Raw genomic sequence first — 20,506 nt, forward strand, 5'->3', positions numbered from 1 at the left:
CCACGCCTTCGCTTGGAATTTGTCTCACTTTAACAGGGTGTCATTTTCTACAATCCCCCTCTACTCCGGATCGAGCATTTATGTGAACCATTTGTTCCATGCCGCTCTCAGGCAGAGAACTCGACCCCTCTGGATCCAGACCTGTGACCCGGGCTCTCCTCTCGCACACCCACCCGAGGAGGACAGCGGTTGTCTGTCGCAGTTGTCCCAGGGACTTTTTCTGTTTCGAGGTGTGTTTGGCCAAGGTCGGTGCTGTGTGTCCGTGCCCGCCCCCCGCCGCTAAAGCCCCCGCTAACACGCTGGTATTACAGCCGGCGATACGTTGAAGCCTTCATCTGATGCAACCGGAGAGCGAGTTGAGCGATGAGTTGCATGCGACTTCCTCGTGTTGCGGGTCACCCGGTGTTTTTAGGGTTAGAACCTGAACTGTTGTCATGGCACTTCCGCTTGATTTGGTGGAGTCCCGATAATCACAAGTTCAAGCCTCCACCTTGATGCTTCCATATTTGAACCCTCGGAGGGCCGTAGTTCAGTGCGGCTGTAACTGGACACACGCACACTTCCTGACCCAGATCCTCTGCAATTCTCGGCATCTGCTGTCGAGGAGAAGAGGGGACAGCTGGGCTAGTGCGGCCCCCCTCCACCGCCCAATAAAAAAAAGCCCACTCCCACACCTTCTCCTGCCCCCCCTCGCTTTGGGCAGGCTGTGTTATTAATACCCCTTTGAGTACGTCAGACAGGAAGAGCCCGGTTCACACACCCGCTGACCCTCCACCCAGTGGCACACGAGTCTCACGCTGATTCCTCCAAACGGGCTTTGAGTCCTTCAGGGGGAAAAAAAAAACGAACCAGAATGACAGCCGTACAATCAGCATTTACATTATTTATTGTTCCACCATCATTAAATCCTTCGACATTTAGAAGCGAGCGGTCTGCTGACAAACTGGGGCAAAGTTAACACGATGCGCTGCCCCCTAGTGGAGCGAAAGCAGAAACACTTCATTCATGTTTTCCGTGTGTGTGTGTGTGTGTGCTGTGCAGTCACGCTGCAGTACAGACAGGAAGCACTACACCTACAGCTCTGCACGTCTCCCCAGAGAGACGCCCGTCGCCACGGGAACATCGTTGAATGCCGATACATGGTTGGCGCGTACGCGGCGGGATCGGCGCTTTTAACAAACAAGCTGTGCGGAAGGAGCCATCCAGGCCTTTAGCGTCTGATCCGAATGGTTCAGATCTTGCGTGTATAACGACGGAAAAGAATAAACTAGCCTCTCTCGCGTCGTCCTTTGGTAGAAGCTCTGGCAGCTCCGACACTGAATCCTAAAGATGCACCTCGAGGTGGAGCGAGTGCATTTTGCCAACGCGCTGCGCTTCGTCCAGACATCCTGTTTTCTCCCCCTCAGGACGGACCACAGCTGCACAAATAAGAAGCCAGCTGATTGACGGTGATCGATAATGTAGTCACTCCAGTGAAGGTCAGAGAGGGGGGAGGGGAGGAGAGTGTGAGGCTGGGTATTATGTGTGGGGGCTGTGCTGTCGGGTGGAGGGGGAATCACAGCGGGAAGTGATTTTGCTCCAGAGTCCTCGCTGAAGGATCTCGCCTCCTCCGCCTCCTCCTCTTCGTCCTCGCGAGCTCCCAGTCAGCTCTCAGGCCCGTCTCTTAGACGGCTCTGCTGCCTTTTCCCCGTCGGGGCCTTTAGGTGGTCCGGATCTGAGCGTAGCGCATTTTAGATCTACAGAGAGAGATGAGTTATTGACAGGGACATTGTGGGGATGGTGGTCTGTGTGCACAGAGAGTACCTGGGTGTCTTCTCTGAACTCTGTCTGCCTTGAGCGACACTCTTAAATTGCGCTTCCAGTCTGGAGTAGATCCCACCTGTAGGCTGCAGCAAACACACACACACGGTCCAGAACAAAAACAATCCGACATCAGGCAGCTGTAAAAACTAGGACATCAGGGCTCTGCCCCCAAATCATGGCCTCACCGTGTGAAACCGCCCCGATGCTGAATAAATAAAAAAACAAACACTTTAAACGGGAACAGAGTCTTGCCTCTTTGGTGTCCTTCAAATTGCTCTGCTCTTCGTCTCCGAACCTCATCTTCGTCAAGTAGCCGATGATCTCCATCATGCGACGCTGGTCTGGTTCGTAGGAAATAAAAGCACAGCAGGACACACGCTGATGTTGACTTAGCGGGAATGTACGGAGGCCTGTAGGGGGACTTCATTCAAATGATGTCATCCAAAACAGCTTTGTGATTTTCCACCTGCATGCATTAGTTTAATTAAAAACAAGAGTAGGAAATTTCATAATCCGATTAGCATTTTCATGAACTTTTATATAACAATTAAATGTCAACATACTTTTTTGTGTCGGAAGCAGTTGGTCTCAATTAGAGGTTTACATCAACGTTTGAATAAAGTCTCCCACTGGCTTAATACCAGTTTAAAAGAATAAAGTAAAAGCAGTTATAAGACTCATTTGAATAGTTGGACGCATAATTGATGTGCCTGGAAATAGAAAAGTATTAATAACGTCTGTCTTTACCTTCTTCCCTCTGAGCGTCCTGGTTGTATCTTATGGAGCGAGAAATGTCCCACTTGTTCTTCTGGACACTCACGCTACAAAACACACACACATCCGGACGTCAAATCAATCCGTGGATACAGAAACGTGCCATCGCGAGTACGGGGATTTTCTAAATGGCCGCGTGTTTGCAGGTGAACTCACGTGAAAGGTGTGTTGTCCCTGGACGTTGTCTGAGGGAAAGGAAGGATGTAAGAAATCATTGACACGTACTGTATTTACCAACAAATGTACTATTATTACAAGATCTTTAAATGTGATGCAAATTAACAACAAACTGCCTGCAGTGCTTCTGGTATAATTCAGTAAAATTATTCTAGTTTGTATAGAATGCTGTATATACATAAAGATGCATGTAAAATAGTGTAAAAAACAATATTTAAATATTTTAGACGTTCCCAGGAATAAATAATAATAGAGTTGCGTTCTGCAGTGTTTCCGAAGGCTCACTTTCTCTGCTTTGTCTTTGCGCTGGAAGTTTGGGGAGGACATTTGTTTTTTCAGAGGTCTTTGGGCTTTTTTGGCCTTCTTGGCAGCTGGAAACAGAAGAACACACACTAAATAAAAAGGAACATGGTGAATACTCCGTGTGGACACGTGACGCCCTCTGCTGGCCAGGGAGAGGAACTGCTATATTTTCCGTCTTTATTGAAAAGGGGCAAAAAGTACTGTGATAATAATAAACACTGGACTTGAAATAGACTGGACAAAAAAGCGTTGTGATTTAGCGCTAAATATAGAGAAATGTTACGTTATTTGCTTTGATCGAACAATTAAAGGAACTCAGAGTCAGGTCATTCTGAGTAACGGCAAAAGGTTGTGATTTCAATCGATAACTCAGCAAGGTGCAAACAATCTCTACGAGAGAAAATGAGGAAAAACCACTTTATTTTGTTTTACAAAATTGATCCAATCCACTAGTTGATTGATCAGTTAGTTGTTGAAATGAATAAAATATGTTTTTACAATGAACACTTGAAATGATGCTACTTGCAGATTTAAATGTAAACCAGACTTTAATGTTTCAATTTTACCTTTTTGCTTTCTTACAGCCGACGTTGATATTTTTCAATATTTTGCTGCTGCCCTCGTCTACATTACTCCATAACTTTCCTCCAATCTCTGCCTACTGTGGATGATCCGCTGACCACGGAGAAGCACCTCAACACCCCCACTTAAATAATCACTTCACACTAATACTTTGGAACAATTCCGTTGTGAAAGATAAACAAGAAGATACTTCTTTTTTCTTCTTTCCCAAAAAACAAGAAAGAAATCCTTCTGCAACATGTTACTTGCGAGCCGCCGCAAAGAGCCACCGGGCTTCCTCACCTTGTTTCTTGGACATCTCCTCTTCGTCCCCCACCTCATCCTCGGTGACCTCTGACCCCGTGGTGTACTCCTCATCCTCTGACAGGAGAGTCTGCTGCCTCTGCGAGGGTGAAGGTCACACATGCTACACGTGACCACTCAGCTACTGCGAGGACGCCGTGTCCTTGGTGTTCAAATGGTCTCAGTTAAAGGGTTAAATTCTTACTGTTACTGTAATTGTTTTTGTAATAGTGAAGTCGGGAAAGTTCCTACCAGTTGCAGACTCCAGTTTTTCAAAAGGGAAAACTGAAAGAAAAAAGAAAGGAGTCAGAACGCGACAAAATGTACGAGACGGAGAGAAAGAGGACGAGGACTCACGGTGCCGCCGTCTCCTCTCAGTGGTCCCAGCAGGGTCGGCTCCAAGAGGACGTCGCAGTCCTGAAGCTTTTCTGCACTGGACGGACTCTCCTCGGTACTAACACACACAAGGCCGCGTAAACAAAACAAACCTCAGTAACGAGAACGCCTGGAAACACACACACACACACACACACACACACACACACACACACACACACACACACACACACACACACACACACACACACCTCTCTGCAGGCGGCGAGTTGGACAAACACACGGCGTCTCTGTGCAGAAGCAGGTCGTTGAGGACTCGGGTCGGGGCCGAAGTCGCCTCGTCGCAGCTCTCTTCATCGGGGACGATCACTATGTGGTCTCGCATCCTGCAGCCCTCGACACACAAACACAACTGTATTTAAAGGTTTATATATTTCTACGGTAATATTGTCTGTGAATGTTGGACCAACAGGATTGGAAGTGGTTATGAAAGGTTAATAGAGCATCAGTAGCCACGTAGCATGTGTGTGTGTGTGTGTGTGTGTGTGTGTGTGGTTCTACCTTGGGCATACCGGACGGGTCAAAGCGGAGAACCCTCTGGTTGCAGCAGGGGTACATTCCTGCCCCGTGCCAGGCTTTATCCGGACCCCCGCCGCAGTACAGCACACTGTCCGGGTGGTACTTGCAATGGGTCAGCTCTGCACACACAAACACCTACACACACACACACACACACACACACAAACACACTAGATTATTCAGCGCTCAGGTTCACCGCACCCAAAACCCTTGCATGCTGCAGACCAACACACACACACCTGTTGGCATCGGGAGCAGGTCAGGTAGTTGATGGTACCCCAGATCCTCCAGTAGACCAGGACCCAGGACTTGAGCTCCTCATACAGACCTGTGATGTATTCGTGCACATCCCAGCTCTTCTGTCTGCAAACGTGGACACAAACACGCACCGGCGCTTACAGACAGACTCGGACCGAGAACGCGACAATGAAATACGACTCGTCCTCGTCGTCCGCGTACTGCTGCTGAACAGCTGAACGAACACGGGGGGGGCGCCGCTGTAATACTTAGTGTGCGAGTAGACGATCTCTCCGCGAGCGTCAACGTTGATTTTTCCTGGAACGCAAGAAATCTTCCTCTCCGTGTCTTTGGTCAGCAGCTTGAGGCACAAACCACACCTGGGAGTGGACACACAAATAGTGAGGCCGACACGGCCGAGAGGCTCGGAAAAACAAAAGGTGTTTAACGATGAACGATGTTGGTGAAAGGTGAAAGGTCAAACCTGTAAAGAGTCGAGGCGTTTCCCGGTGAATCCCTGCTGCGGTAGTTGGGATCAAAGACACGCTCGATCTTCTTCTGAAACAATTTGCTTTGAGAGGGAGACAGAATTCCTCGCGTCATTTTATGCTGTCGATAATAGGAGTGTTTATTTTAATACCATAATCAAGCTGAATCTGTGAGGATGTCCTATTTTAATAGACTTCTCTCTTCACATATTCGAACAAGCATCGAGCACTTATAATAAAAATCAAACAGAGCTCAACGATGAGGATTTCCTGCTGGTCCAGAGAAAGCCAGAAAGCCACTTTGGGCCAGTAGATAAAATTCTTAAAAAGTAACTAAAAGGTACTGTTCACCCCAAAATCTAGAGTGCAAGTTGTCTAGCTTTGGAGACATCGGCCGCCAAGATGTCCTTCTTCTCTCCAATACAACTATGTAGGTAAAGGTTTCCATCCCCATCGTGAGCCGTCCGATGTAGGAACTGCGGTTGAATCAAAAGTTGAATCAAAAGTTCTTTTCTTTTTAAGAAAGTGCTCACAACAAGGTCCGTGGATTATCTTGAGTGGCCGGCTCAGGATTTCTGGAGACATTGCTTTAAAAATGTATATTTTTGGACATGAGCCATTGAGTCCCATAATATCGCCGAGAAGTCAGACATCACTACGGCCGATATCTCCGACACTCAGCAACTCATCCAATGACTATGCACATGGGGAAACTCAGCAATGCGGGTGCGAGGAAAACATTTCGGGAGGATTTTGGGGCAAATTGTCCATTTAAACCCAATTCTTTCAAGAGCACGTGCACAGTGACCATCGGACGCTGCTGAAAAAAGAACGTTCATGAGCATTTCATTAGTCCAGCTGGGCAGCGTTACCTTTTGAACTTGTCTTTTTTGTCCCTGATGTCGTCGGCCTCGTTGTGGCTGAAGAGCTCGGCGATGCGCGTCGCCAGGTTGCTGTTGATGCAGTTCATGTTGCAGGGCGTGGCCACGATGGCGCTCATGTGTTTGTGGCAGTACTGGATGCACTCCTCCACCTGATCGTGGACAAACACAAACCGGTCCTGTGAGACATTTCGCAGCGACGGTGAGCTCAGTTTTCAAAGGTCCAACAGAAATGTTACTGAAACACTAGAAGTGCGTCTATTAGATTAGTGGTCTAAACAACTTGGGGGCAAAAGAGCAGCTACACTCTTAACAGCCATGCGACATCAACTTAACAAAGCTCTATGTGTGGGACCTCTGGTTTTTCCTGGACTAGGTCACATGACCCGTTATTATAAAAGACATTTGCAAGCTGCTGCTGGATATTACATGGTAGCCAGGCAACGCAAGGCAATCAAATACATTTTCGGAAATCGGAAAAAACGAAAGGCCCAAAGTACGTCACCACACCAAGCGTCACAACACTTACTAACGTATCCATCTTCAAGAACTCGGAGGAGATGAGGATTGAGATCACATTGCTGGGCTCTGTAACCGACAAACACCACGTGACCATCCAAGCGAAAACCCCACAACAGACCAACAACACGACACGCAGCCGGTGGCTCGCCAATAACACACACACACACACACACACACACACGCACACACACACACACACCGCGTATGCTGACTGGTCAATCAGGCGCCATCCGTAGGGTTCACACAAACAGGTGAGTGCCAGCTCCCATGGGTGGCATGGTGATATTTGCTTTTGTTTTAACAGTCTTCCCGGGGGGCTTTACCGAGGCGGGGTTTGTCCTTGTTGCCCTCCCCCGCCGAGTTCCTCCTCACGTAGTTCATGAGCCAGTCGAAGATCTGCACGTCGCAGTGGACGGAGATGTCCACCTCCTCCCACCTCTGGGTGTCCACAGACAAGTACTCAGCGAAGTAGCGCATCTCTTTAACCAGGAGGTCTCTGGGACAAGTGAAGTCCTGCTTCAGGTTCTTGGTTTCGTCGCACACGTGGATGACCATGTTGGGACTGTGAGGAGAGAGTTACAAACACGGTGAGCAACACCCAACGTCATACTTTCTGCCGCTGGCTTTACAGGCTTCAGGATCTGAGAGACTGCAGGTGAGAGGTCCTTTTTCTCCGGTCAGCAAACAGCGGCCAAATTGCTGCGAGAGTCCACAGAGTTCACCATAGAGTGGTACTGCCGCCCCATATGAGCGCAGTGCAGATCGGCCATGAGCCGAGCAGTGGTGCACGCTGACGTGCACTAATGTGCACTCACACTATGGAATTGAAAGCAAGAAGACTCACTATTTAAATACACAGTCACAGAGAGACTTCATACTTCTTATCTCAAGATATCAAATAGCTGTTAGATGTTATATTCATGCTTTGAATCCTGAATATTGCACCTTTAAAATAGAGCGTGTGTATGTGTAAAGAATCAAGATCGAGCGGCAGCTCTCGATACTCACTCTCGTGGCTTCTGCGGTTTGTCATCCTCCTCAGCGGAGGCTCGTCTCTCTTCTTTCTCCACAGCACCAACACTTCCTGTGGCCGGTGATTTGGAGCCTGATGAAACCGGGAGGACACAAAATGTAAGGATATTACTCCGAATCCACTTCTCAAACAGTAACTGTCACAGCTGCACACAAATTATTGCACTGCTGTAAGACTTAAGCTTTTTGTAATCCGTGTCTTCTACTGGTCTGAGAACAGTTCTCTGGACAAATGTAGCTGTGCCTGAACTATTATATCTGACAAAGCGATAAGGATAGTCAGCATGTTCACATTAACTCTTAATAACTCTAATAAATGAAAGCATGGTATATTTGGACTGGATAGAAAATATGATTAAAAAAAAGCTTTAAGAACAAAATATATTAGTGATGGCAAACTTCCAACCATTTTAAATGACATAAAATGCAATTGAATACCTGTTCTCAGGAGTGTATCGGCAGGAGTATGATGGACAAAGGTTGTCTGACCTGTAACTTTGCTGCTGCTCTGGCTGCCTCCCGTCTCCACCTCCTCCTCAGCGTCCAGCGGCGCGGTCAGGCCCTCCGAAGGCGAGGCGCTTCCTTCCGTCAGCGCGTTACTCTGGTTGTCCACGCGAGGAAAAACCCCGGCGTTCTTCAGCTCCTCAAAACGACGCGCACACTGGGAGATCATATCAGGGACACAGTATTATTTCTCATCAACCGGCCAGACAAACCTTGCGTTTCCAGACCGTTGGGATGATTGGTGGATGGGATCGTTGGACGGACGGCGGGGTGGATGGATGGAAGCACTCATAGTCACCCAGACACTCCAGTTACCTCCTTGGGAGAGAATCCTGGAACCAGCTTGGCTACGTTGTCCCAGTTTATGGGCTGGGGAAATCCCTCCAGAGAGCCCAGCACCATGTCCAGAACCAGCACGTTGTTGTCATACGGAAAGTTGTTGTTGTCCGAGGAGAAGCGACTCATTTCTACAGAGGCAGAGAGAAGACAAACAAAAGGCAGCAACCGCAGAATGAACGCCAACATCGGCTTGGTCATCGTATGTGAATGATAACATTATTACTCGTCAATCAGCAGAAAATGAATCGGCAACTATTTAAATAATGGCTCTGTCTTATTCATGTGGTTTTATGGCTGTGACATAATAATGAGAATGTTAGTTAATGAAAGCCCGAATCAAAGTTAATTTTATTGCGGTCATTCCACTACTTTATAGTATTATTTTTTTTACAATGAAATAGGTCATATGGCATAACTTTATCCAGTGTCTGCAGAGCATCACTTAAATATTAGCTGCAGTAGAGAAACTTGGTGTGTGGAGGTGATGCTGCGCAGGCCTCTCTGTCCTGCCGCTGCACCAACATCAGATGCGTTCACGGTCAAATTAGATCAGGAGCCTGTCTTCACGCGGTTAGGTGGTTTCAGAGGATAAGATATGGTCGACATACTTATCTGGTGTCGGAGATATTCCCCCCGTCTCCCCGTACAGTAAACCAAGCCGGTGGATGCTTATGTCATTGTGTACGGATGGTGCTGATGCTGCGCCCCACTCCTACCGGCTACTGCAGATAATGCTAGCTAGCTAACTTCGAGGGACGGGATATGCTGCCTTCAGGTTGATCTCGTAAATTCTCAATCATGAACTACTCAGAAAACACGTTACGAGAAACAGGAGCACCGCAGTCCCGGCGAGGCAGCATCAGACGGTCTTTGGGTTTCTTCCAAAAAAGTCACAATATACACATCATTAACCACTTTACTCTGCCAAAGTCTTGCCACGGTGAAGTACGTAGACGTCAATTCCGAAAGATGTTTTTGAGAAATCGGACCATCCGTTTTGACTCTTTTAAGGTCGATACGATATGCGAGGTCAAATATTTACTTAACCACTGCTGCGCTCGTAATTACGGTTTTTCTCAATCGTCCCTGAAAGCATCATTAGCTTTAATGAGCTAGCATGCGAGAGGTCAAAGTAACGTTATTAAGTGCTTACTTACTTCAGTCCTTCGTAAATGTTAAGCCCGGTAGTAAGGGAGGATTTTATTGCGAACTCAGAAGTCAAGTCCTAAACAGATTTAGAGAAATAAACGCTGTTGGGTCTCTTCGTTTGGGTCCTGCGGACTCGTCCCAGTTGACGCACTGCAGCAGGCTATGCGTCCTGTTGCTTAGAGACCGCGGCCCTAAATCCGTTGATCCGGACCTCAGATCAACTAAAATACAAAACTATTCATGGCAATAACATATAAACAAAATAAGCTCTCTTGGTCTTAAGGGTGTATCTGAACTCTGACAAGTTGCTGCTGATGTGAAATGGGACTCTATTACTAATTAAATCTACTTCATATTCCAACTTTCCTCTTGATAAAAGGTATTACACAAAAGGAAAAACGTGATTTTTAATATTTATTTTCAAAATAATTGTATTAAATATTTACAAAATTACAATCTATGACCAAGAAATAGCATAAAATGTGCAAAGTGAGCCCCTTTCACATTCTGAATGAATCCAATCACATTTGCCTCAAAGACAACGCGGAACACCAAGCAGAAAAAACATGATTATGTCATAAAACGTTGCACAACGATGTACCAGTGTGCCTCATTAACTTAAACATGGAACCAATTATTGTTATTCAACAATATCAAGTCATTAGGCTACATCTTAAATTAGACATTATTTCTACCGTATTAAGAGAACACATCCAACTTTCTTTCTTTCATAACAAATGTAAGTATGGACTCCTAATTTGAGACACACTGGTCCTTAACCGAAAAGCATGACAGGAAACCTGTGCATGGAAACCCCTCCGGGCCTTTAACCTTACCAGAAGGCCATGGTGGCATTGGATGATCTGAAGAGAAAATCTCAATGGTCTCTGGTGTCCTCAGATATCCATCATCTACTGATTATGAGTCAAGCTTCAGAGTAAATGAATACTGACTGAGCCAACTCCTGGCTGGTGAACTCCTACAGACTTGCACGCAGAGAAAAACACACATGCACAAACATCACAAGTCAGTCTTCTCTGGGATGTTTAACACCGTGCTGGAGGCCAAGCTGGAGTTTGACGTTGCTGGTCTGAAGGGGACCGGCGTTTCTCTGTACGCCGACTCCAACAGCCCATCCATGGAGGCTGCGGCGGAGGCTGAACCGAGGCCTTGGGGGACCCCTTGGGTGGGGATGGCGTTCACTTGCTGCTCCTGAGCGAGCCTCTCCATCTCTGCGTGCTTTAGGCCCCTCCTCTTGCCCAGGACCTTGACGTAGTTGGCGGGGACGAGTCCTGTGGTCTGGCCGTCCAAACTAGCCAGCAGCCAGCCACGCACCTTGGACTGGTGCTCTAAACGGGAGGGGGATGCAAAGGTCATGAGCCATTGGGTTAAACTATCAACTATGTTTAACTAAGTCAGTTATTTTGTCCCCAAAGCATGCCTTCCTCTTCCATTAATGACTATACATTTGCCGATGGATAGACAAACTCTTACAGGCCTTCGGACGGATGCAGGAGACAACATGCACAAATAATGTCACGTGGACAGGAAAGCAAGAGTTGGAACGCCACCTCTTCCTGATGAGGAGAATGTCCTCTCTGACTTGAGTGAGATGTTGTTAAACCAACATCCAGCACTTGATGGAAGAGCGCTCACCTTTAGGGGCGAGGTTGAGCATGTCTCCCGCCCGCAAGGAAATCTCCTCCTCAGACGCGGCTGAAAAGTCGTACTCAGCTCGCGCCACCACGTGGTCGTCCTCCCCGCTGGCCCAACGGGAGGCTGAATGAGGAAACGCAAAAACACCAGCACTTGTTAAGTTTTGGAGGAGGAAAATACTGGTTACCATCGGTGATCTCACAGTTTGCCTCTCCGCAACAAGATGGGAGTTTTCATTCCCGGGAGTTTGTACAATGGCAATTGCAGAAAAGTAAATACATATGCATAGCGCAATGTAATTCCCTGTCAGCAGTAATTGTGGTCTACTGCAAAGAACTCCGGCAATATGAGGTAAAGCTGCTGATCTAGTGCAGAGACCCCCAGGAATAAGGGGGGCGGCTCCTAAAATTATAGTGATGTGTATACAAATGTGGAAGTTCAACACCACACATGCAAAATCATATATCGTAGTCTCACCGGTCTCTTCAGAGCCAGTGGCCGAGCTCAGCAGCTTCCAGATGAGGTAGGGTCCCCCCAACACCACAGCAAAAAACAGAAGGATCGGCCAAGACTTCACGGGCTGACCCTCAAACCTTGCTCCGTCCAGTCCAGGCGCACTTGTCGCCAGGGCATCGGCGGCACTGTCGGCCCACAAGTCGTCTACCTCGGCGTCCGTCCTTCGCCCCAGCAGCCTCTGTAACCTCCGATAGAGGTAGCGCAGCGTGCGCACAAGAGTAAAGGCTGACAAAACCCTGGTGAGGTGGGAACGCAGCCGCGTCAGGTGGTTTGCCACGTCCAGCACAGCGCGGAAACTGTTATACACCGCCGAGAAGGTGGCGTCCAGCATCATGCTGACCGAGCCGAAGGCCTGGACGATGCTCTCGATGGACTGGAAGGCGCCGCGACTGCTCTCCTCCGCCTGCTGCACGAAGCGGCTGGGGGCGACTTCTTCGGTGTTGCTGAGGCGGCTGTACCCTCCCAGGCCGTAGCCCCCGCCGTGGCTGTAGGGGCTGTAGCCGCCATACATGGAGCTCCCATAGGGGCTGTAAGAGGAGTTGAACGAGCCGTACGATGGACGGTAGGCCTGCTGGACGGGGCGGGGAGGCACAGGGGGCACCATGCGGGTCAAGACGGGGGGGCCTGCCGAGTAGGACGGGCCAGCGGGTGGTCCAAAGGTTACAGATCTGTTTGGGGACAAGATCAAGGGACGAGGGACAGGAGGTTAAAGATTCTCAATGATTTAATTCGGTTGATCTCCCTCAAAAACAATGGTAATCGATAACCTTCCTCACACGGGGTCAAATCGAGCTACGTTCGAGCTGCAAAGCTCGTGAGGAGACATGTAGGGAAAAACTAGCGTTACACGAAGTAGTGAGGGGAAAGAGTTTACTGGTTTGAGTTAAGGTTAGTGTTTAGAGTAATGTCATGACGTCACGCTACATTTAGTAAAAGCTACGTCAGGGCCTCATTGGGCCTAGCTGACGCTAACGTGCTACTTTGTTTAAACGGCTATCGTCGGTAAAACATTCTGTCATATGAAAACGGTTCGATGGGACAATGGTTCAATGGGCCATTGATTGAGTTAGTACACCGCGCGCGTGCAGCTGGATTAACGTTAGCTAATAAAGCGACAACCGCGAGGCAGCTACGGTCAGTAAACACGACGCGGGTCTTAGCACACCGAGCTAAGCTAGCTAACGTTAGCTAACGCGACTATTACAGCCTACCTGTGATTTATGGGCGCACTCATTGCTCCTGGAATTCGCCTTTCCCATGGCTTTTGTGGAGGCTGCGCATCCATCCCTAAATATATATATATATATATATATATATATATATATATATATATATATATATAGTTATATATATGATAGCCACAGATAGACCAATAATGTGAACTCTTTTCCGGACCCTGACCCGGCTTCTTGTGTTGCGTTTCCGGGGTCACCTCGTAATTTCCTCCATAAACGATTTCCCCATCGCTTCTTCTTCTTCTTCTTCTTTTGGTTTACTGGCAGTTGGCATCCTTCTTATTGGTGCATTACCGCCACCTTCTGCGCCGGAGTGTGGATCAGCCACTACACCCCTCCCTCCAAAAAAAGTAAATAAAGAAATAAAAATAACTAAACACACACATATAAATAAACTGAATAAGGCAAGGCAAGGCAATTTTATTTGTATAACACTTTTCATACACAAGGCAGACTCAAAGTGCTTCACATTATAACATTTCATACAATAAAGTGAAATAAAATGCAGGAATTAGAAGACAATTAAAAACAGCAAATAAAATTATAAATTAAAATCTTATTTAAATTGTTTAATTAAAAGCAGAGAATAAGTAACTCAACTATTCCTATCCATACACTCACATACAAATACCCCAATCATCTTTGCACCACATCCCTGCATTTCCATCATATCCGATGAAATACCCCAGTGTTCTTTAGAAAGGCTAAAAGTGATCCCCCCTGTGCTCTCTCGCCTACAGTTAGTAGTGTCTGTAATGTGCATCCATGCACCCCTGATTCCCTCAGCTGATTCCTCAGCCTCTCCCTTTGCACCTCATGCTTGCAGGACCTCAACACAATGTGCTCAACCGACTCCTCCTCTTCACACCCTTCACACAACCCTGTCTGATGCTTTCCTATAATTCTGTGTTTTGTTTAGGGCACAATGGCCTAACCTTAACCTAGTCATCACTGTCTCCTCTCTCCTGCCTACCCTTGTACCTTTGACACTGTTTTGTAAATAGTATAGATGCCTCCTTTTCTCCACTCTGTCCCACTTTTTTTGCCACAATTCGTTGATTTTTCCCCCCAAACAATACACTTGACCTCTGCTTTACTGATAGCAATGTGCAATTCTATGTTTCCTTTATTCAGTGCCCTCCAGCTCGCCTGCCCCCTCATTCCCACTAAGAGTTAAACATGACCTCCCTGATTATTTATCCTTGTGGCTGACTGGAGGACTTCGTATAGATCTTGCCGGCTGTTTGAATGGCACGACCTAGTACTCGTCAGGGTTGAAGATGAATCAGAGCATATCATCACCCTTTCCTGCTTTGTTTCTTCCATCCATCGCAGTGCAATCAGTACTGCCAACATCTCCACTGTGTAGACCCTGAGATTATTGGATGTTCTCCTATTGATAGCGATCCGTTTATCTACGATTGCCACCCCACACCAGGTCACCTTTAACAAATGCCAGTCTATGTCTGGCCACACAAGTGTCCATGGAGCCATCACTGGGTAAACTACCAAGGGGCTTATCCTCAGATCATATACCTATCGTTCGCTACCCGACCAAAGTTTTCCCTCATTTTCCTTCTCCCATTCTCCCAACACACCGTCAACACCTCTTTTGCAGGGTGAGAATCAGGGTGTCCTGTGAATTGGCCCAGCAATTTGCCATCAGCTGTTTCCTCCTTAAGTCCACAGGCATTTCTCCCATGCATGCCTGCAGGGCCGGTACTGGTGATGTCTTAACAGCTCCACTACACGCTCTCAGTGCCTGCGCCTGAATCACATCTAGTTTACCAACATGAGCCGACGTGCTGCTGATCCAAATGCTATGATGCCATTTTATCCAGCTGTACATTCTCCGACCAATTCCCAGTTTATGCAGCTTAATTAGAAAGCCTCCTTCCACATCATATCGAATGCTTTTTCTCTGTAAAAAACCCTGCTATGATGGACTAATTGTTTGCTTGAAACCTTCTGATTTTATTCTCTAGCCGTATTACTGGTGTTCCTTCCCTTCCTGAATTCACTCTTACAACTTCCCCTTTTCTCAAGCTCATATGTTAACCTTCCTGTTATCATTTGTTCCATTACTTTACAAATGTTGGATGTTAGCGCTATTGGTCTGTAGCTGGTGGGGTTTGATGGATCCTTGCTGGGTTTTCTGATTGGAATCACAACTGCCTGCATGAGCATTTCAACTGAGCTACATTTCCTAAATGTTTTAGCATTATGTAGCATGATACTGGATAACGATCGCTACTGTTTTAGCTGACAAGACTTCCCATTTACTGATTCCTGCCAATGACTTGGACAGTAACGTGTTATCTATTGCTGATTCAGAGCCGTTAGCTATGTTTATCCTTGTACCCCTGCCGTCATTCATACAGATTAAGTCCCTGTCATCCATCAGATCTTCCATCACCCTTCCATTTGCATCGGCGCGTGCCTCACCCCCTCCTCACATTTTGCTGTGAGCATTGAAGTCAGCGCACCATAATACTCTGTCTGTTTTGTCCTTGTATTGTCAGCAATTTATCCAAGTCCAACCGCTAGTATGGATTGTCATAGTTCATTATTACCACATGGTGCCCTTTTTGACACACTTCTACCACTATAATTCCCCGATTGTCCCCCTTCTCCATTACCCTATATGGAATATGTTGTTTGATGAATGTAGCACAGCTCCTCCAACCCCCTGATCTCTATCTGTCCTTACCTCTGAATATTCATGAGTTACAAGATCTCTCAATGTCTCACGCAGACGTTACATTGTTGATCTCAGTTAAAGTTGTTTATGCATGCACATCACTCATATACAAGGCAAGAACATTTATAACAGAGTTAAGAAGAACCGGACCAAAATAAAAAGTGATGATCTTCTCCCAGAGGGTGGCGGTATTGTATCATAATTCTGGCTGTTCACGATATGTAAAATTAAAATTAACTTTATATATATATATATATATAGCTTACTTGATGTCGTTGTTTGTTTCGCCAATTTCTGACATATAAAACAAAAGATGTAGGACTGCATTTTATTACACAATACGTTAATATTCCAAATGTATCTTATACTTAAAAAAATTCTTTGAGGAATTCCAAGCAGGTGCTTGTATACTGATGGCGTTGTGTCATACAAGCAGACTCGTAGAAGCTATCATAAGTATGTCATGATGTACATGGGGGGGGTCGACGTGGTGCAGGGGTAGAGAGGTGGTTGGTGGTTTGAGCCCCGGCTGCTCCATGTCCCATGCAGAAGTGTCCCTGAGCAAGACACCTAACCCCTAATTGCTCCCCGGGCAAAAATGTAAAAGGCCGTGGGTTAAAAATGGATAAATAATGATAAAATGTGATTGAAGAAGAAGAAAAAAGGAAATGGCCCTTCTTTCAATACACTACATAAATAAAATAAAGAACACATGCTTTGATGGCATTTATTCATCGTTACATTGGCAGCAGTCATTTTAAATTTTGAGTGGTTTGGGTGAAGATGAACATTCCCACTGCCCTTTGCATTGCACTTCACTATGTACGCTTACCTGCCAAACCTGCACTAGGAAGCTCAAACATAAAGTGTGAGCTGAAGAAACAGATGACTGTTAAACATCCACCAAACGCCCCCCCCCCCCCCCCACCCTTCATGTCCCCTCGTTCAACAACTGCCTTCTACCCTCTAGAGGGAAAAAAATTGGATTGCTGACGTAGCAGCTCTTGAGATTTGACTAATATTGCATGTGATTGGTGAGTTAGAGGGTGGATCCCCCTTTGGGCTCCACTTGCCCGCAGCATCAAGCCAGGTCACTTAACCCTGCGCCGAGCCTTGGGGGGAGGGGGCGGCTCCATGTGCAGCCAACGTGAGCAGAGCTGCTCTTGAGCGCAGTGGGTGCAGGGGTGTCGCGTCTCGCGGTTAGTGGAGGGAGTCCTGTGATGTCAAGTGGTGTGCGTGGGAAGCACAGGAGGCCCGTCGCCGCGTGTGGCCTCCATGTGGGTGGGTGTGTTGGAGAGGTGACGCTGTCAGGGAACCCGAGCGTGAGGTGGGACTCCAAAGTCTCGGCACGCTTGAGCTGACAGCAGTCATGGTATTTGGGGTTTGACCTTTTTTTGGGGTTTGACAGCAGGTTTTTGGATATTGACATATTGATATAGATTAATCAGTGAAATGCAAGAATTCAGCATTTCAAACTGGTGTACTCTGATTATTTGATGTCCCGCTGTTGGATGGTCACAAAATCACCAAAAACACTTATTATACGATAGTAGTTTTCTCTCTCGGTGCATTCTCGGTATCGAAAAAAGCGAGAAGGCCTCATATTTATCCAAAAGTGTATTTTTCTACAACCACAATAGGTGCTGGTCACGGTCCCATCACACCCACTTTGTGAGTGCAAGGATTTCATCGACTGGCCCAACCGGTTCAGACTTCACTCACCCTAACGCAGCATTCCTTTACGCGCTATGAAAGTCCACTCTTACTGGTTGTGTGCTGTTCTTTTGCTGGATTGGCCTGTGGTACTTTTCACACAGCCCTGGTTCCTCCTTGCTGCGTGCACGCCGTGGTGCTAGTCCGCAAAATGTGTGTATTACACAAAAACGGACAGACGGGAAGATGGAAGCAAAAGTGGAACTGTCGAGAGAAAATGTCGGCAGAACACCACGGCACACAGTGTTTTGACATGGCTGCGCGGCTGCCTGTCAAAAAAGGGAAATACATTAACTGAGGGGCAGATCCGCACACTGTAGTTCCTATTATTAAAAATAAAACTTAGAGAATAAAAAGACAGAAACGGTTGAAAAAAAAGGGTCTGATGTTTGAGATCTATTCATTGCAAGTCTGTATACACTTTGACCTGCTGTTTAGCTCAAATCATTTCTATGATAATAATTGCATATGGAAAGCAGAGCCAAGGTTTCAGCCTGTTACGCTTTGTAGGGCCCTGTGGACTTCTTTTTATCCGCTCATCATATAAGTACATAAACTCAGAGTTTGGTTCCTCGTTTGAGTCACTCATCTTGAATATAAGATCCCTAAAAACAATGACATAAAAAAACCCACCTTGGAGGGATTCACTGCTCTGGTCAAACATTCACAGGAAAAGCTGCAGGGGATTTTTCCTTTGCTCTGAAACATGAGTTAGGTCTTGCATGCGGAGCCACACATAAGGTACACCTATAATTAAAATGCGCTGCAGGAAGTTTGCAAATTGTAGGACTGGGGCAACTTCTCTAGGAGAATGGAATTAACAACTGCTCTCTACATTTCACAGAGAGATCTTGGCTCAGTGATCTGAGCGGGAAAGATGACTCTATGCGTTTATGGCATCGTTTGGGCATCATTCCACAAGTTGATACAGAAGAATGTTTTATTCCCCAAAGTAGGCTGGAGACTTCCAAGAGAAATTCCTTCACTTCCACAGGGAATATATTCTACATAAAAATCCGCATAATAAATATATAATGCTTCTTTGTCAGGGGGTGAATTGGTTGGTTGGTGGACCCAGCTGTAGCTCATACCAGCGATCAGCCGGTTGATTCCCCCTTTTAAAAGAACCTGTGTTTGGTGCGCAGGGAGAGGACGGGATTAGGGTGCAGGTCAACATTCAACCAACGAATAGCCCGCTACCTGCCAAGCGAGGAGACCGATAGGTGATCTCGGTATGTGGCCTGTTCTACCTGTCCTGTCTGTGCGGCGGCTGCATTCCTGGTTCGTGATCAAGACGAGGTGGGGGGGGGGGCAGATCCGCGACTACAAGGCTGTGCGTAACGCTCCAACCGGTTCCTCTGCTGCGCTTGCTGTCCGCCGGCTCTCCTGCAGGACCCGATCCTCCCCGCTCCGAGTGGGTGACGTCACCCGGACCGTGGCTCGCGGGGAGCCGCTAATGGACAGTTGTTGTTTTTTTTAATGCTTTTCGTTCCTTCTTTTTTTGTGGGGATTCGGGGGTCGATGCGCGCTTTTTAAACTTTGATGGTGTCTGTCTCGTGTGTTTGTATAGCACGCGCGCGCGCGCTCTGTGGTAACCCCGGGACATGAGTTGGTGACGTAACAGCGCGTTCATTTAGGTGGAGGGTGACCGGATGCTTGTGTCATCAACACGCCTTTTCAGTGAGCGACGGTTCCTCGAACGCGATTGAAGGAAAGGGGGCGGAGACAGAGCAGCAGGGGAGGGGCGTTACTGGAAACAGGTGGCCAAACCGGTGTGCCGGCCTTTTCCGGGACGTGGTTGGGACATATTGAAAGAGGCTCCCTGCATTATTAGTGCAAACTCTCGGCATGAAAGACCAAACGCGGCTGCACTCCCAGATGTGACGGCATACGGCGGATGCACGTGGCCCCAGTGCACTCACGAAGGACCGTTTAACCCCAAGTCCTTGAACTATTGCAGCAGAAGTGAATTATCCAAACTGAATTACTTTACCGTGGTCCATGTGTCCGTAGGGACATTTTGTCCCCTTATAATTTACAAATGGACTAGATTTAATGTGGCAATACCTTGCATCATTACACAGGCGTGTTGCTTTTATTGCGTCTGGATGAGTAAGCCATTGTAGTCCAGGGATTAACATCCATATAAATCAGAAAATAGCCTGTTTGTTTAAAGAAATGTTTAACTTTGTGCTTAAGCATTTGTACTGCTGCTCACTGAGAGTCTTTTCACTGAACTGAACTTTTCTGTGGACTCGGCCCAACAAATAAAGAGAAAATATGCACGGCCAGGTCAGAATTCAAAAGATCATTGTTCTGTTAAAAGGTCAACATAGTAACCGGGTTTATAATCTTGTCATGGTGCACATAATAAAACATTTTACTGAACATGAGGTGTTTTCTGATGTTCTCCAAAGGTCAACCATCCTTTCCAATATTTTTCAGAGTAATTTAGGATTAGAACTTTTTGTGATCTTGGCTTCTGTAGTATTCCTATATCCTACTGCATGCATCGACATGGCAACGACAATTGAGAGATGAACTGTAAAATGCTCTTTTGAATCAGTAAATCAAAACCAAAAGCCTGTGAGTGGATTGTTGACCGTATTCTGCAGGTTGAGGTTGAATTGGGGTTCACTGCGTTTCCTCACAGCAGAGCAACAGGAAGGCTGCTGCTGCATTTCTCCTCAGTCTCCT

General features: G+C 46.9%; 2 protein-coding genes across 7 annotated transcripts; both read right to left on the minus strand.

The window, feature by feature from the left end:
* Positions 1-868: 868 nt before the first annotated feature.
* sanbr (SANT and BTB domain regulator of CSR) lies at positions 869-10,184 on the minus strand. 4 transcript variants are annotated; one of them, XM_040179302.2, is made up of 21 exons: positions 9,997-10,184; positions 8,816-8,967; positions 8,486-8,657; positions 7,973-8,069; positions 7,288-7,526; positions 6,972-7,030; positions 6,434-6,594; positions 5,558-5,644; positions 5,343-5,453; positions 5,076-5,199; positions 4,819-4,971; positions 4,509-4,651; positions 4,279-4,375; positions 4,174-4,206; positions 3,922-4,021; positions 3,040-3,125; positions 2,734-2,762; positions 2,551-2,624; positions 2,056-2,144; positions 1,804-1,879; positions 869-1,736 (listed from the first exon to the last, which is right to left on the minus strand). In XM_040179302.2, exons 2-21 carry the CDS (start codon positions 8,963-8,965, stop codon positions 1,651-1,653), a joined length of 2,166 nt encoding a protein of 721 aa, XP_040035236.2. In that variant the 5' UTR covers positions 8,966-8,967; positions 9,997-10,184; the 3' UTR covers positions 869-1,650. The 4 variants fall into 4 exon arrangements, with proteins under 4 accessions (XP_040035236.2, XP_077960037.1, XP_040035235.2 ...); XM_078103911.1 differs by having other exon boundaries at positions 1,804-1,886; XM_040179301.2 differs by lacking the exon at positions 9,997-10,184 and adding an exon at positions 9,448-9,589.
* Positions 10,185-10,389: 205 nt separating this feature from the next.
* On the minus strand, positions 10,390-13,643 carry pex13 (peroxisomal biogenesis factor 13). Of its 3 annotated transcripts, none has more exons than XM_040179305.2 (5): positions 13,562-13,643; positions 13,372-13,447; positions 12,122-12,828; positions 11,645-11,767; positions 10,390-11,337 (listed from the first exon to the last, which is right to left on the minus strand). In XM_040179305.2, the coding sequence occupies exons 2-5, from the start codon at positions 13,443-13,445 to the stop codon at positions 11,009-11,011; spliced, it is 1,233 nt and encodes a 410-aa protein (XP_040035239.2). In that variant the 5' UTR covers positions 13,446-13,447; positions 13,562-13,643; the 3' UTR covers positions 10,390-11,008. The 3 variants fall into 3 exon arrangements, with proteins under 3 accessions (XP_040035239.2, XP_077960038.1, XP_077960039.1); XM_078103912.1 differs by having other exon boundaries at positions 13,372-13,451; positions 13,488-13,608; XM_078103913.1 differs by lacking the exon at positions 13,562-13,643 and adding an exon at positions 13,482-13,521 and having other exon boundaries at positions 13,372-13,451.
* Between the last annotated feature and the right edge of the window lie 6,863 nt (positions 13,644-20,506).

Source organism: Gasterosteus aculeatus, chromosome 6 (genome assembly GCF_964276395.1).
Source record: "Gasterosteus aculeatus chromosome 6, fGasAcu3.hap1.1, whole genome shotgun sequence".
In the NCBI taxonomy this organism is placed as follows: domain Eukaryota; kingdom Metazoa; phylum Chordata; class Actinopteri; order Perciformes; family Gasterosteidae; genus Gasterosteus; species Gasterosteus aculeatus.